Genomic DNA, 15,217 nt, shown 5'->3' with positions numbered 1-15,217 from the left:
GGATTGCATCTCAGGGCTCTGGTCCAAGGAGTGCAATATAAATCTGGGAAACTCATAACCCAGGATTTATAGTCCTGAAGCTGGCTGTGAGTGAAGGTTCCAATACACTGTTGAGACAGATCTTGGAAGCTTAGGAGAGTAATGGACTACATTTAACAAAGCAGAGCCATTTGAGCTGCTATGGCAAACTGGCAAGGAAGGGGTCCCAAAGTGGGAAGCAACACACTTGAACGGTTCTATCATGAGAGAAAAAAAACCCCTCCTGCTTGATAACTATTTTCTTGGGAGGGTCTGGGGAGAGTCTGTGATGAAACCAGGCTCCTTCGGAGTGGGGGGGAGGGATGAGAAGACTGTGGGACACAGAGGTCAGGAGGAAACACGTCGCAGACTGAAGCAAGAGAGCCGCAGTTGGAAGTGGGTAGCAGGGCTGGAGTAGTAGCTGGAAGGACCAAGCTATGGGACTCATGGGGATGGCCCCCAGACCGTCTTTACTCCTGAGGGCAAGCTAGTTGGGCAGCCAAAAGGAGCAACTAAGATGACTTTCTGAGCAAAGCAGCCACCAGAAGGGAAGAGAGCACCCGTGGGGGAAAGACTCAAGTTGTTGTCTATCTTACAGACGCAACCCAGGTTCCGTTTTCCACTCAGCATAGTTTGGTCAGAGGAGAGGTTGGGTCTTCCCTGACTGAAAAGGACCCTAGAAACCGACATCAACTGCATATGGTCATCATATGGTCATCATCCCCCTGGGTCTTCCCTCTACCGGCCCACCGCGTTTATTTGTATAACTGGAGACAAGAGAACATCCAAGGTCATTAAAGACTCTGGACACAGAATTTGGAGTGATGCTTACACCTGGGCATCCCAAGCCTACCATGGCTGATCTTTCCGGTGGGCAGCACACGAGGAGAGAAGCCATTCCTACCCCAGGGTTCACGTTTAAGCAAAGATCCCCAGGTAGCTGAACCACCCGTGGCATCTCTACCAGAGCAAATGGGCACAGTTCTGGTTACCCGAAATGCAGTTGTGGATCTACAATGTGCTCTTCTTCAGGTTGTCAGGAAAGGGGAGAGGAAGCAGTTTGCATGGTAAGCAACATGGTAATGTCCCAGAGCTCTAGTAATAAGCACGATCCTTATCATGATACAGTGAGAGGAGATGGGGGCATCTAGGCATCCTGCACAATAGTTTCTTTGTTCTTTAAATTGAAAAGAAAAACCCACTGGGACAATTTTTATAGGTATCTTAGCCACTTTTATATGCTCCAGAAGAGAGGAGATAAATCTTACCAAGTGTTCGATGGTATTTGAGAGTTCATTGGTTTGGGACATGCTGAGATGTCTAGACACAACAGCAAATGATGTCACCTCTGGCCCCGACACTAAAGAAGCTGTATGGAGTCTGGTACACCTTGGGTTTTGGAGGAAGCCTACTCTTCACAAAGGGCTACTGCTTGGATCCCCATATTGGCTGGTATCCAGGGATACGGGCTGGTATTCAGATCTAGACTACTAAGCAAGCAACAGCCACGTGATGGATCAATTCCAAGGTCTTGTGTTTCTATGGTAGAGGCAGACATTACACAGTGTCTTCAGAAAGTTCTGATGGGAAAATGGAACTCAAATAACCCCAGGGGCTGGAGGAAAGCTGTTGCTGTCTGTATTGGGGAACCACATGGTCTTTGATGAACTCACCGTCAAAGATTTCAAACTCATCATATTCCTTCTCGCTGAGGAAGTATTCCACCGTGATAGAGATATTGTATTCTGGCTCAACCCTCACCAGCCAGGAGCAGGTCTGGAACTGTGGGTAGCTTCCGGGATAGCTCTGGCTAAGGATCACACCAGTGGAGTCTGTCAGAAGCTCATTGGTCGGGCAGTGTACTGGGAGAAAGAGAGAGACATACTATGTACATGGCACAGAGACAGAACAGGGCTGGGATATTAGCTTGTTCATGGTGCAGAACTATTACTGTAAAGTTAGTATTGGGTATTTAAACAGACCCTCACACTCACCATTATACTGACCCATAGCAGGAAGTAACTTCAGACCCCATGTTAGTATGACATTGTTACAGGAATTCACAGCAGGCCACTTGGTTCAAGTCATTTTCTAGCTTGGGTGTGGGTGCTGCTACCTGGATTTGAGGTAGATGGGGGTGGTACCTCTATATCTACCTATATACCTATCTTATGTCTGTCTGTCTGTCTGTCTGTCTATCTATCTATCTATCTATCTATCTATCTATCTACCTATCTATCTATCCATCTATGCAACAGCATGGCCACTCACACCCAAAGAGCCACTCTACAAAATGGGTTTAGTTTGTGCAAAGATAGAAGAGTGCAGAAGTAAGCCACAGACCATGTGTCAAACACATCTGGACTCAGAGCCCAACTCTACATTCAGAAGCAGCAGTGGTCCCCAATAAATTATTCCCTTTCATTGTGAAGGCTTTTCCAACACAAGAAGTTTATACCTCAGAGGATGGCTGCATCATAGAAAACATTATGCTACATTATTTCAAACTAAATTCATAGAACCTGCAGCATCATCTTTCTACACACCACAGAGATGGTGGTGGTAACAAAGATAACTGTATCGGGAGCAGAGAGACAGCAGGGTTGACTGCAGCCTGATTTATAGTATTAAGGAGGTTAAAAAAAATGTTGTCCTAATGAAGACTGTGTGGACCACTAAAAAAAAAAAAAAGCAGCAGCATCAGGAGGAGAAGCAGGAAGGGCAAGAGGTGGAGGAGGGAGAGGAGCAGGAGGAGAAGAAGGTGGAGGAGCAGAAGGAGGAGCAGCAGGGGGAGCATCAGAAAAAGGTGTAGGATCTGGAGGAGGAGAAGAAGGTGGAGGAAGAGGAGCAGGAGGAGGAGTGGGAGGAGGAGGATCAGGAGAAGGAGAAGGAGGAGGAGAAACAGGAAAAGGGGAGGAAGACTTATGACAACACACGGGAAGGAAAGGGGCTGGTGCAGAGGAGTCCTGTGCACCCCAGGCATTGGGGAGGTGCTCTGTCCGAGAGCAAAGGGAAGTCCATAATAGTCTGCAGGGAACAACTTTCTGGAGGATTTGCTTCTGTTTGCTTGGCCTGGAGCTTCAAGGACTGGATCAGCTTCCTCCGGGCCCCTGGTAGCTGTTCACATTTTCTCACCCCACAGCTGTCGGAGAGGGTTGGATGCCATCTTCACACGTTTAAAGCCATCGGCCACCACTCCTCACATAGCCCACAGATCAACCACTGTCTCAGTTTGCAGGGCAGCTTCCAGCTCTGTGCCTCCATGGGTGCTCAGGGGTGGGGAGGGATTGTATTTGGACTGAGCTGGGGTAACCTGGTGAAGCGAGTTCATAGTTTTCCAGGCACTGCATTGGAATGCGGGCAGCTAAGGTCAGGAGGTCACACACAAAGGATGCTGGGTACGTCTGACCCCAGAAATACAGGGTGACATTCCAATTTTTTCATGCCAACACTCAATACCCAACTCCAGAGAATGCCCAGGTGAGAAACAGGGGATGGCTGGACCCTTTCACAGCCCCCAGCTCAGAACAGGTAGGGTCCTTGAAAAGGTTCACGTTCTCTCTGACGCCATAACTCATTCATCAGACACCATCGTCATGGTGACCTCTTTTCACTGGGCAGGAAACTGAGCTGAGAGCTGGGGACCGGGTTCTGTTGGGGTGCTGTTTAGTGTAATTACCTTCGCATATTGGGGGTGGGCCTTCGAACTGCAGGTAGGTTCCCAGCTTGCAGGTCAGGATTTCACTCCCCACTAAGGTAAAACCTGGAAGGCACCTGTAGCGGACGATGTCACCTGTCAAGAGAGACGAGCACAGGCACCCTCTGGAGCAATCTGATTCAGACGGGCTGGCATCCTTAGGACCGCAAACCCACTTCCCTGGAAGGTAACAGCACATGGGCCTAGCCCTTTAGAAACCAGCTCCCCGATGACTCAGACAACTGCTCCCCCTCCCCAGCTCAGCCTTCTGCATATTTTCTAAGAAATTCTAGGCCATCTTAAAGCTTCTGAACAGCAGAGGGAAGCCAGGCTTCCAACTCCTCCTTCTGAGGTTGTCATAGAACAATGCCGCCCTCATGGTTAGGTCTCTGTTCTCCTCTGCATAGATACAGCCATCACCCCAGTCCCCATGGCTTCCTGGCCCCTCTCAGCCACCCTGGCTTGAGATCCCCGGTGTTTGGCAGTGGTACCTATGTTGAATTCTTCGTTCTCTGTGACCACTTCTGCATTGGGGAGGATGGTCGGGGGAGGACACTTGGTGAGTGGGTACGCTAGAAAGACAGAAAGACACAGGTCAGGGCAAAATGTCACTCCTGGACCTTGGACCAGTTCCTATTAATTTATTTCCTTATTCCTTCACCTAGCAGATTTGTCTTTATTTTTGTTCAATTCGCACAAGGTCTTATGATGTATCCCAGGCTGCCCTGAGCTTATTGCGTAGATAAGGATAATCTTTAACACCCAAGCCTCCCAGCCTCTGCTTCCCAAGGGCCAAGATTGCAGGCGCTCAGCATCATGTCTGGTTTAAGTGGTGCTGGTGACTGATCTGGGGCTCTGCACACCTTATTAGGTGAGCACTCTACGAACTGAGCCACGTCCCCAGCTGTTCACTAGACAGATGTGTTTCCACTGAGTATTTATTTCTACGCAGGGCCAATTCAGTCACGCACTCTGGCTTCTCTTCAGTTACCAGGTTTTGGTACAAAACCCAAGGAGTCCGCTTCCACACCAGTAATGAAGGAAGGGTAACATTGCAGACCCACCGCTCAAAGATGTGGTCACTTTGACATACAGCTGCTTTAAGAGACATAGCAGCCAGGGCGGAACCTAATGGCTATAGCCTGCCCCCCCCCCAGTCTTCTATAACTATAGGAACAATGGGCTCGCAAGGGGTCTCTGTGTGCCTTGCCTGCTCAGCTGCCCTGTTCAAACAGGCTAAGATTTTGGGTTGTATCCTTGTTTCTTATCCAGTGCCTCTAAGTCGTGTACTCCTCATAATAAAGTCTTATATATCATTTAAAATCAGCCATTCCCTTGGGCCGGAACTATTAAAGGGCCCCTTTACCCGAAGTATATATCAGCACCTGTCATATCAGACTACCAGTGTTCACATCTAGCAGGATCCAAGAAGCATCCAGTGATGTCACTGGCCTGAGGGTGCGGTGGGGAGGAGCATGGCTGAGGACATCCTCCATGCAGGGACACTTCTGCACTGTAGTCCTCTAAATCTCCCTGCGCTGACCCCACAGTGTGTTTCCCACGTGAGCTCGTGATTAGATAACAAGGTAAAGTCACTTCCTTAAGATCCCGCAGGAAACAAATAACTCAGGTCTGGCTGCACCCAGGGTCCGATCCTCCCCATCCTGTGTTTGTCTTCTTCTTTGACCTTTGTCCAAACACAGCTGACCTCAGTGGATTCTCTAAACTGGAGTCTAGGGCGTGGGGCAGAGGCTGGATGGTGTCTGTGTGCGGGATGGTCTGTGTGCGGGATGGTCTGTGTGTGGGATGGTCTGTGTGTGGGATGGTCTGTGTGCAGGATGGTCTGTGTGGAATTCTAACGTCTTTTACTGCCTGGCTCACGGCTGAGCTATCGATCTGTTACTGCTGCCGTGGCTGCTGCAGAGACGATTGTTTCCCAAACCTCCACATCCCCAGCTATGTTTTTTTAAAAAACGTATAATGCCATTAGGAACCCGGGGGGGTTTCTATGAAAATGGTAGGAAGAAAATTAAATGTATCCATTGTCCTCTCAGACGTAGCTACTGTTAATCATGTGCTATGACTTCTTTGTGTATTTGTTCCCGGTGTAGTTAAAGGGGCTTTGTTTTTAACAGGTCTGCGTCGTGTGGTATGCACCTTGGGCTGTGAGCTGCTATTATATCAGAATACAATATACGTCTCCCATGCAATAAAATTTCTTCATGAATGAGATCCAAATGACTTTGTGAAATCGAATCATATTCATTTACTAAAATTCATTTCAGATGCTCTGGTGTTAACCAGTGCGTCTCTTAAGTTTTCCATTTAAAGTGTGGCGACATTATTTAATTATTTACCCACACATCACATGTATCTCTCTGGGGTTTTTTTGGGGGGGGATTGTTGTTGTTTTGTTTTGTTTTTGGATAAGGTCTCATGTGTCTCAGGCTCAGTACACAGCCAAGAATGGCCTTGCACCCCTCATCCTGCCTCCATTTCTCCAGCACTAGAACTTCCGGTGTGCCTCACCATGGCTGGGTTCAGAGCATCTTTAGTATTTTAAAACATCCTTCCCTTCTCTTCCTTCTGCTGAGTCTTTTAAGCTAGAAATGATTAAAGCACACAATTTTTATAGAACATGCAGGCAATCCTTGTCAAATGCCAGTAACCTTTTCCTGAACATTAGAACTCAGATCTCTTTCCTCAACACTTCAAGGGGGAAAGGACTCTACCAAGCCAGACATCAAAGTCCAAAAAACACAATAAATGTGTGTGTGTGTGTGTGTGTGTGTGCGCGCGCGTGCGCGCGCACGCGCTTGTGCGTGCATGTGTGTAAGCAGCAATCCTAGTTATGATCGAAGCTGGGTGCTTAAAAACATCAGCTCATGATTGCCTGCGACCAACACAGCTGTAAGATCATCTTGGTACATCGATGGGAAAGTTGCTTCCTGGCATCACAGATATTCAGTGTGATGTGTAAGACTTTCCAGCTTTGGGACTCTATGCGGAAACCACAATGGGGACGTCACACTGCTCCTGAGACCACAGCCTCCCAGACACAGCTCCCATTGTGCAATTGAAGGTACCTTCCAAATATTGCCTTGGGGATCTGACATTTTACCAAGCGAAGATGGACGGTAATTGGACACTTCACCTGTGTCTAGTTTTATGTGAAGTGTTATATCATATTAGGGAATCTAACTTTAAATTTTTATACAGATGTGCTGGCTCACAAGTGCCCCATGAAAGAGATACAAGCTTTAGCAGTAAGTGTACCAACACTTAAGAGGCCCTCCTGAGGTATCTGAGTAGCTTTCTGCGTGATTTGACGACAGTCGGAGCAGTGACTTCCCTTGGGGTGTGCTTCTACGTTTCTGTCTAGGAAAGCTGTTCACCTTGTACTGTTAGCAGATGACAAGTGCTTCGAGGCAGGGCGACACCTTCTTCCTTTCACACAGTCCTGAGATGACCTGATTCAGGGTTTACCTTGCCCAGAACTCTGTGGATGCTGAAGATGCAGGAAGCAACATCTGCTTTTAGAAGGTACACCCACGGTGGGCAAAGCCATCGGCTGGCCTGACAAACGAACACCCATTTGTTCTTTTCTTTTTATTTTGGGGTGGCATGTGTATACTTGCTTGTGCATGTGGGTGTGCATGTGCGTGTGTGTGTGTGTGTGTGTGCGTGCACGAGCACCTGGAGCTAACTGATTGGCAGCTCTAGGAATCTGTCTCTATGTCCCCATCCACCAGCCCTGGGGTTATAAGCAAGTGACACTACCCTCAGCTTTTACAGAGATGCAGGCAGTCTGATTACAGGGGTGCAGGTGGTGTGATTACAGGGGTGCAGAGGATCTAAAGTCAGATCCTCAAGCTTGTGCAGACAGCATTTTTTTTTTTTTTTTGTATTGAGCCATCTCCTCAGCCACCTTTGATTATTTTTAACTTTTCATGTTTCAGGAGCTTTGCATGTTAGGAGTTTGCATTTCTCTCTTCAGCTGGTCAGTTGTGCTTTCTGCACGGAAGTGGAGAACTCCGAGCGCTCCAGACCGGCCTGGCTTGCTAATTCTGCGCACGTGGTCTCTCATTTGTTTCTCTTTACTCCTGCCATTTTTCAATTTCTAGGGATATGAAAATCTTATTTAGTCAGCTGTCATTTTCCTTAAGAGTTACAAAAAAATAAATCGATCTCTTCTGGGCCTCATACTTGCCTTCATAACTTCTAAGGTGTGACCAAGTTTTCTAGGAAAACAAAATCAATACAAAGGAATCTGCCCTTAACACAGCTTTCAGGGTTTGCATTTTGTGCTTGTCACGGGGATTTCTCACTGTGGTACAGTTTTTCAAATTACATTTTTTGTTCCACCTAGAAAGTTTGTGGAATACTGAGGAGCAAAAGTGCCTGAAATAAAAACAAACAAACCCACCGACAAAACCGTCACATGGTGGGGGCTACCTTTGATCATAGTACTCTAGAGGCAGAGGCAGGAGGATCACTGTGAGTTCAAGGCCAATGTGGGTGTGTCTGTGTGTGTCTCTCTGTGTGTGTGTAGAGCGAGAGCGAGACAGAGACAGAGGCACACACACACACACACACACACACAGAGAGAGAGAGAGAGAGAGAGAGAGAGAGAGAGAGAAAGAGAGAGAGAGAGAGAGAGAGAGAGAGAGAGAGAGAGAGAGAGAGAGAGAGAGAGAGAGAGAGAGAAGAGGAGGGCAGGGGAGGGTTGGGGAGGGAGGGAGGGAGAATGCTACAGGCCAGCCAGGGCTACAGAGTGAGACCCAGTCTGAAAAACCAAAACAACCAACCAAATAGAACAAAACATTTCTGAAACCCTCTCTCTAGGCATAAGGACTCTCGGCCCTTTTGAGTAGAGTCTCGGGTTACCAAGTCTCATCACCAACTGAGATTGTCTTACCATGTCTGCTGTGATCTCAAGACATACTCCAAGGTGGGGCCTTTCAAGACAAGACTCGTACATTTCACTTTTGCTGTCCTCCTTTCTCTCTGGGCTGAGGCATTGCTATGACGTGCCGTCTAGTTCACGTTATCACAGCAGCTGGTCCGTGTGCGTCCATTGTTCCGGTCATAGGCGTGAGGCATTCTGTGCTTTAGCAGGACTGTCACAGTTCGGAGGGGTGGCTGGTGGGTGGAGGGGCCACTGCTTCGGGTCTGTTGCAGCCACACACCAGCTTCATGTCCTGCTCTTCCCATGTGTCTTCCTGGGGGAAGGTGTTCCTCAGCTAGACTGGTCTTTGACTTGGATATTTTAGAGCAAACCGTGGCTCACAGGATGAGTTCACACTTACCAGGACAGTTGCTGGAATTCTGATTTTAAGCTTGGTGTTGGAGCTCGGGTACTATTCAAATGTCCCCGTCTGGTACTCTTCTTTATTCCTGTATCTTTCTCTTGAGAATGACATTGTAAGTATAGTAGCTCAGTGTGGAGAGGAAGCTGGGCCTCTTGCCTTCTGCTAGCATCTTAGACCTGACAGTAATCTGCTTTTTGTTTCACTGAACAATAGGAAACAAACCCGTCCTTAAATCAATGGATTGTATCCTGCATGAATGATATTTAGTGACTACATCTTTATCTGTGCGTATGTGCATACAAGCATGTGCCTGTATGTGTCCAAATATGTTTATTCATGTAAATCACATAATCATCTGTTGGTTTACATGTAGAGTATTCCTTTTTTTCTCTTTTTTCTTCTATTAGAAATATTTTATTTACATTTCAAATGTTACCTCCTTTCCCTGTTTCCCATACCCCCATACCGCCCCCTCCCACTGCTTCTATGAGGATGCCCCCCCACTGCCCCCTCCTAACTCCTCAACCTGACATTCCCCTACACTAGGACATCGAGCCTTAGCAGGACCAATGGCTTCTCTTCCCATTAATGCCCAACAAGGCCATATTCTGCTTCATATGCAGCTGGAGCCATGGGTCTGTCCATGTGCTCTTCGGATAGTGGTTTAGTCTCTGGGAGCTCTGGTTGGTCGGTATTGTTGTTCTTATGGGGTTGCAAACCCCATCAGCTCCTTCAGTCTTTTCTCTAACTCCTCCATGGGGAACCCTGTTCTCAGTTTAATGATTGGCTGTGAGCACTGGCCTATGTATTTGTCATGATCTGGCAGAGCCTCTCAGGAGACAGCTGTATCAGACTCCTGTCAGCATGAACTTTTTGGCATCAGCAATATTGTCTGGGTTTGATAGCTGTATATGGGCTGGATCTCCAGGTGGGGAAGTCTCTGGATGGCCTTTGCTTCATCTTTACTTCAGTCTCTGTTTCAAACTTTGTCTCCATATTTCCTCCTATGAATATTTTTGTTCCCCCTTCTAAGAAGGACTGAAGCATCTGCACTTTGGTCTTCTTTCTTCTTGAGCTTCATGTGGTCTGTGAATTATATCTTGGGTAATCCATGCTTTTGGGTTAATTTCAACTTATCAGTGAGTGCATACCATGTGTGTATGGTTGTGATTAGGTTACCTCGCTCAGGATATTCTCTAGTTCCAATCACTTGTCTAAGAATTTCATGAAGTCATTGTTTTTAATAGCTGAGTAGTACTCCAAATAGAGTATTCCTAATTCATCTGTTCCAAATGTATTAAAGATTGCCTTTAAATGTGTATTATTTGCACTAAGGTGGAAGGCAAGGAGCCAGAAGTCTATTAAACCCAAAGGGGAGCCCCGTGTGAACTCAGTCTTTCTTTCTCCATACAGGGTCTTTCCACTTCTCACTCACAGACTATTAGCAGGGAGGCAATCTGCCATAGCTGATGCATATTTTCCCCCTTTGGGAGGTAGATGGGATGGGTTTGGGCACAAGTAGTGTCTCAGTTTAAGTTTTAAGTTCTCAAGAGGAGTCAGGTCACATGTCCACATGTGATTCAGGATGTCCAAGCTGCTGCGACTGCAGGATGTGTGTGTGTGTGTGTGTGTGTGTGTGTGTGTGTGTGTGTTTTCAGGGAGTAGCTAGCTACCCACACAACAACAGACAGGGAGATCACTACGAAAGGCGAGAGGTGCAGACACCACAGAATGATTCAGTCTATGGCATTGTGTTAGTGTGAGTTCTCAAACTACGGACCACCACCTTTCCCTGCAAGCTTTCCGATGGGACTGCCATTTAAAAGCCACCACCGTCTGTGGTGCACTGATGTTCCCCCACAACAGCCAATAGGAGGAGGCAACTAGCATCCGTCAGCAGATTAATACACACTGGGGAATGTGTGGCATGTACATCATGGAAATCCTGACACAGGACAACAAACATGGCCCTCGAAGGTACTGTGCTGTGTGAAGTGAGTGAGTCGTTCACGAGAGGATGTATCTTGTGTGGCCCCATTCATGAGGTGTGAATAGTCAGACCCAGACCGAGGACAGAAGGGTTGGGGAAAAGAGAATTTACCAATGAGGACAGAACTTGAGTTTTACAAGATGAAGCCATTCTGGAGATGCATGAGGAGGAGCATACATACAGTGCTCTGAAATGTTCATGTTCTATCACGGCGGAAAAAGTATACACGGTGAGTTTAAAACCAAACTAAAAAAAAAAAAAAAAAAAAAAATCCAAAGCTTTAAAGTTGGGAGCATATAGCCTAACCCCTACACTTTTTAAACAACATCCATGCATATTTAAAATAGCGGGCCCTAAATAGGATGCTTCAGAGCCTACTTCCTGGACAAGCCGAGTCTCCTGTGTAACCACAGCAGCCGTGAATGTCTGGAAATGCACAGAGATGTACAACTGCCTTCCATCCCCGTATCTCATGTTCCTTGGGGCTGGGGTGGAGATCTTTATCCAGCACACACAACAGGCAGGTCCCACACTCAACACCACACACACACACACACAGAGAGAGAAAGCTTCCCTGTTTGCCTTAGTTACTTGCTATTGTAATAAAATGCTTGAGGCAAGCAACCTGAGGAAGGGCAGTTTTATTTAGGCTCACAGTTTGAAGGTACAGTCCATCACAGCAGGAAAGGCATGGTGGCAGGAGATCAATCAAGGCGGCTGGTAACATTGTATCCTCAGTCTGGAAGCAGAGAGAGAGGTGAATGCTGCTGGTTCCTCCCCCTTGTACAGGACAGGCTTCCAGCACACAGATTGGTACCACACACTTTCAGGGTGCGTCTTCCCATCTTAGTTAATGTCACCATGGAAACTCCCTCACAGGCACGCTCAGAGGCTTGTCTCCAGGTGCCGACCATTACTGTGAATATCATCAGAATCCTTCGATGAAGACCGTGTTTCGGAATCACCACTGCAGGAGACCTGGCGTCTTTTTTAATTGGAGGCGTTCTAAAGACTTCTGTTGACCTCTGTCGTTTTTGACACTTTGCATGGTCATGAGTGGTGAGCCCAGGCTTGAGAGAGCTCCTGCTGAACTGCATCCAGGGTGTGCGTCTTTGGACCATCATTGGATCAGGCTCTCTGACTCTGCCGCCACCCTGCTGTCTCACGGCCACCAACTCCTCCTGCAATCGTGTGCTTCAAGTGGCAGCTCCAGGCTTCTCCGTTCCTCTTCGTAATTACAGCACAGAAAATGATTTGCAGCCGTGTAAACATCTCATCTTTAAACAACTTCCAATTTGCTTCTCTACCTGCTCTGTTTGACAGGTTACTTACTATTTGTGGGTATTATTAATGACTTTGGTTTTCAAATGATCTCCAGCATGGCCAGCAGGTGTCCCTTCAAGCCAGTTTCTAAGTTTTTCTGACCTACCTCCATCACTCCCTAGACATTTCCTTATTTTCAGCTCTACGATGCTTCTCTCTTGTCTTGCCTCCTCGGCCCCAGACTTGGGATTAGCTGTTTCTTCGTGGAGCTCTGGTCCATCTAGTGGAAAATGCTATTCGGAAACTAAGGCCTGGAGACAGATGCGCTCCCTGTTCCCTGTTCACAGCTTCTTGATGGCAGAGCTGGGGAGTCCAAGCATGTGTGTACACACATGTCTCCATATGGACACACACCCTCTCACATTGCACAGTGTGCTCTCAGAGTGACTGCGACAGTTTGGATCCTTCTGACCTTTGTTCTTTCTGTGTTTTTGTGGCAGGCTTCCTCTAGTCTGAGAAGCCAGTCGCTGATGAGTCACTGTATGGAAGCAAATTTGTATTTGAATGTTGCCCCTCCTGCACACACACACACACACACACACACACACACACACGGGCTCTGACTGTGCTGTCTAGACTCATCCTCTGTGTGGACGTCCTTCTCATTCCACTTGGGCCTTGCTCCTGATGGAGGTGCCTCCTCATCTTTCCCAGAACCTGACACCCTCTCCTTCAGACACCCACTCAACCATCATCCAGAGTGTTAACTACCTCTGCCAGGCAGCTCCTCAGTGTGGCCCGGCCCGAACCCCATCACCCCGCCAGAAGCCACAGTAGCACTGGGCAGGTCTCACGCTGGCAGGTGTAAATGCCTGGTCTCGGTTGTCCCACTTCCTGTCTCAGTGTCTCACGTTGTATTTTCGCCTGTGTTGTTGAGACTGTCACACGGGAGGGAGCACCTTTCCCCCAGCCTTGTTCACTCTTACGCTGCTTCAAGGACATTTCCTCTGCTATTCAGATCCACTTTCTCCTTTTGAAAACAGGTCACTGTGTCATTTCCTACATCTCTCTGCAGTATCTTTCCTTCCGGCTTACTGATGCTTACAGGAAACCAAAGCTACCCGGACCGCTGCTTGTTTCCTGATGGGGAGGTGGAGCACTGTTTCCCTGACCCCTTTTCTCCCCATTCTTCAGTTTCCATCCCAAAGGGCCAGCTCTCCACAGTGACTCTGGAGGAAGTAAGTTCTCCTCCATCCCATCTGCCAGTCAGCCCCTCCCTTGCCTCTTTCCCAGCCTCTGCCATTCTCCAGAGGGGATTTACTGATCCACAGGTCCCCTGCTGTGTTCCCTCCTGGGAGAAAGCCATGTCTTGGGACAGTTGGCATTTTGCAGGGTAGAAAGCATGAACAGTCAATGGAGTCATGAACGGAGGCTCACCCGCAGCAGGAAAAGCGGAGTGCCATTTGGTGTACCCATTAGACTGGCAAACATGGTAAGAACTCAGTGTTTGTGAGGGCACTGGACAGGAAGGTGTGTCCTCTGTTGCTGAGAAGTGACACTTCATTGTAATCACTTGGCGAGATACATTACATTCCCAAGCGGCCTTGAATGCAAATGTTTGTGACTTCATAATACGGGGAAGGGGGTGGAGCTTGTAATGAGGAATAGACAACAGTGTTCATATTGACTGAAATATTGTCAGTGCTCATTAGCGGAAACACTAGGTGAGCCACTCTACTTTTAGGCAGTGGAATATTAGACAACATGAGAAAATGATCCAAGCATAGTCACATGCATCAGCGTGACTTTTAAAAAACAAGCACCACAGAATTCGCCTGGCACCCTGGAGATGTCAAACGAGGCTGCCACTATCTAGAAGCTAATGGTGATAGTGAAGTACCATTTATTGGTTTCTGGTGCTCTGCTGGAGCCAGGCATTTCCTTATATGTTTGTGGGTCGTCCTGTGCAATTAGGAGCCACTGCTATCCCCTTCTGTGGATACTGAAAGCTGACATCAGGAAATCCTAGAAAGAAGAAAAGCACCCAAGATCCCGTGGCTCATATGGGGCAGAGCCAAGGTGTAAACCCAGGCTGAGCTTCTGGAGTCCACCCTCGTGTGTGTGTGTGTGTGTGTGTGTGTGTGTGTGTGTGTGTGTGTGTGTCTGTCTGTCTGTCTGTCTGCCTGCCTGTCTGCCTGTGTACGTACACACACATGGGCATGTCATGATGCACATGTGGAGGTCTGAGGACAACTTCCTGGAACTGGTCCTTGCCTTTCCACCTTGGACTCGAGGCAGGGTCTCTCCTGTGTTTGCCAACATATAGAGCAGGCTGGCCAGTTTGTGAACTTCCGTTTCCCCCTAGGAGCACTGGTTTTGCAGACGTGCGCCATCACTCTTGGCTTTTTCCATAGGTTTGGAAAGTCGAACTCATGTGGCCTGGCTTTCAGGGTGAGCATTTTAGTCTCAGCCCCGCCCCTCCCCGCCCCTCCCCTCCCCTCTCTCTGCTTTTGTGTGCTGGAGCTCAAACATAAGGCAGGAGCCGCTGAACTAGCCCAAGCCTCTGTTCACTTTCTACTCTGAGACACGGTTTTAGTGTATACAGTCATCAGAGCCACCCTAGCCTCACTCCAGCCTGTCCAGGTCTTGAACTGGATCCTCCTGCCTCAGTTCCCCAAGTAACTGGAATTACAGGCTGTCAGCAGGCTCACATCGCCTGTGGCCTTTAAATGAGTATGCTCCAGTTTCCATCAATGTATTTCACGTCAGGTCGCACTGTGAAGTCACACCAGATCACACTGCAGGACTCACTTGCCCGAATGCTTGTTGTCCCCCACTTCTGTCTGAACATTCTGGGGAAAATCCTGAAACCTTCTTTTTGGGGGGGGCACCTCTTTCTCATTGGTAACTTGGAAGTGATGACAGTAATGACCTCAC

At 47.9% G+C, this 15,217-nt stretch overlaps 1 protein-coding gene across 1 annotated transcript in view; it reads right to left on the bottom strand.

The window, feature by feature from the left end:
- The window catches only part of CSMD2 (CUB and Sushi multiple domains 2), a gene marked incomplete at both ends in the record, with an annotated part of 547,554 nt that overhangs the window by 50,644 nt on the left and 481,693 nt on the right, over positions 1-15,217 (bottom strand). The window contains 3 exons of the mRNA XM_080921920.1: positions 1,692-1,880; positions 3,698-3,811; positions 4,207-4,287. Of these exons, the coding sequence (XP_080778046.1) occupies positions 1,692-1,880; positions 3,698-3,811; positions 4,207-4,287 (384 nt within the window). The remainder of the gene's footprint in view (positions 1-1,691; positions 1,881-3,697; positions 3,812-4,206; positions 4,288-15,217) is intronic.

The sequence above is a fragment of the Micromys minutus genome, assembly GCF_963924665.1.
Source record: "Micromys minutus genome assembly, chromosome: 9".
NCBI classification, from domain to species: domain Eukaryota; kingdom Metazoa; phylum Chordata; class Mammalia; order Rodentia; family Muridae; genus Micromys; species Micromys minutus.
This window is presented reverse-complemented; position numbering and strand designations above follow the sequence as displayed.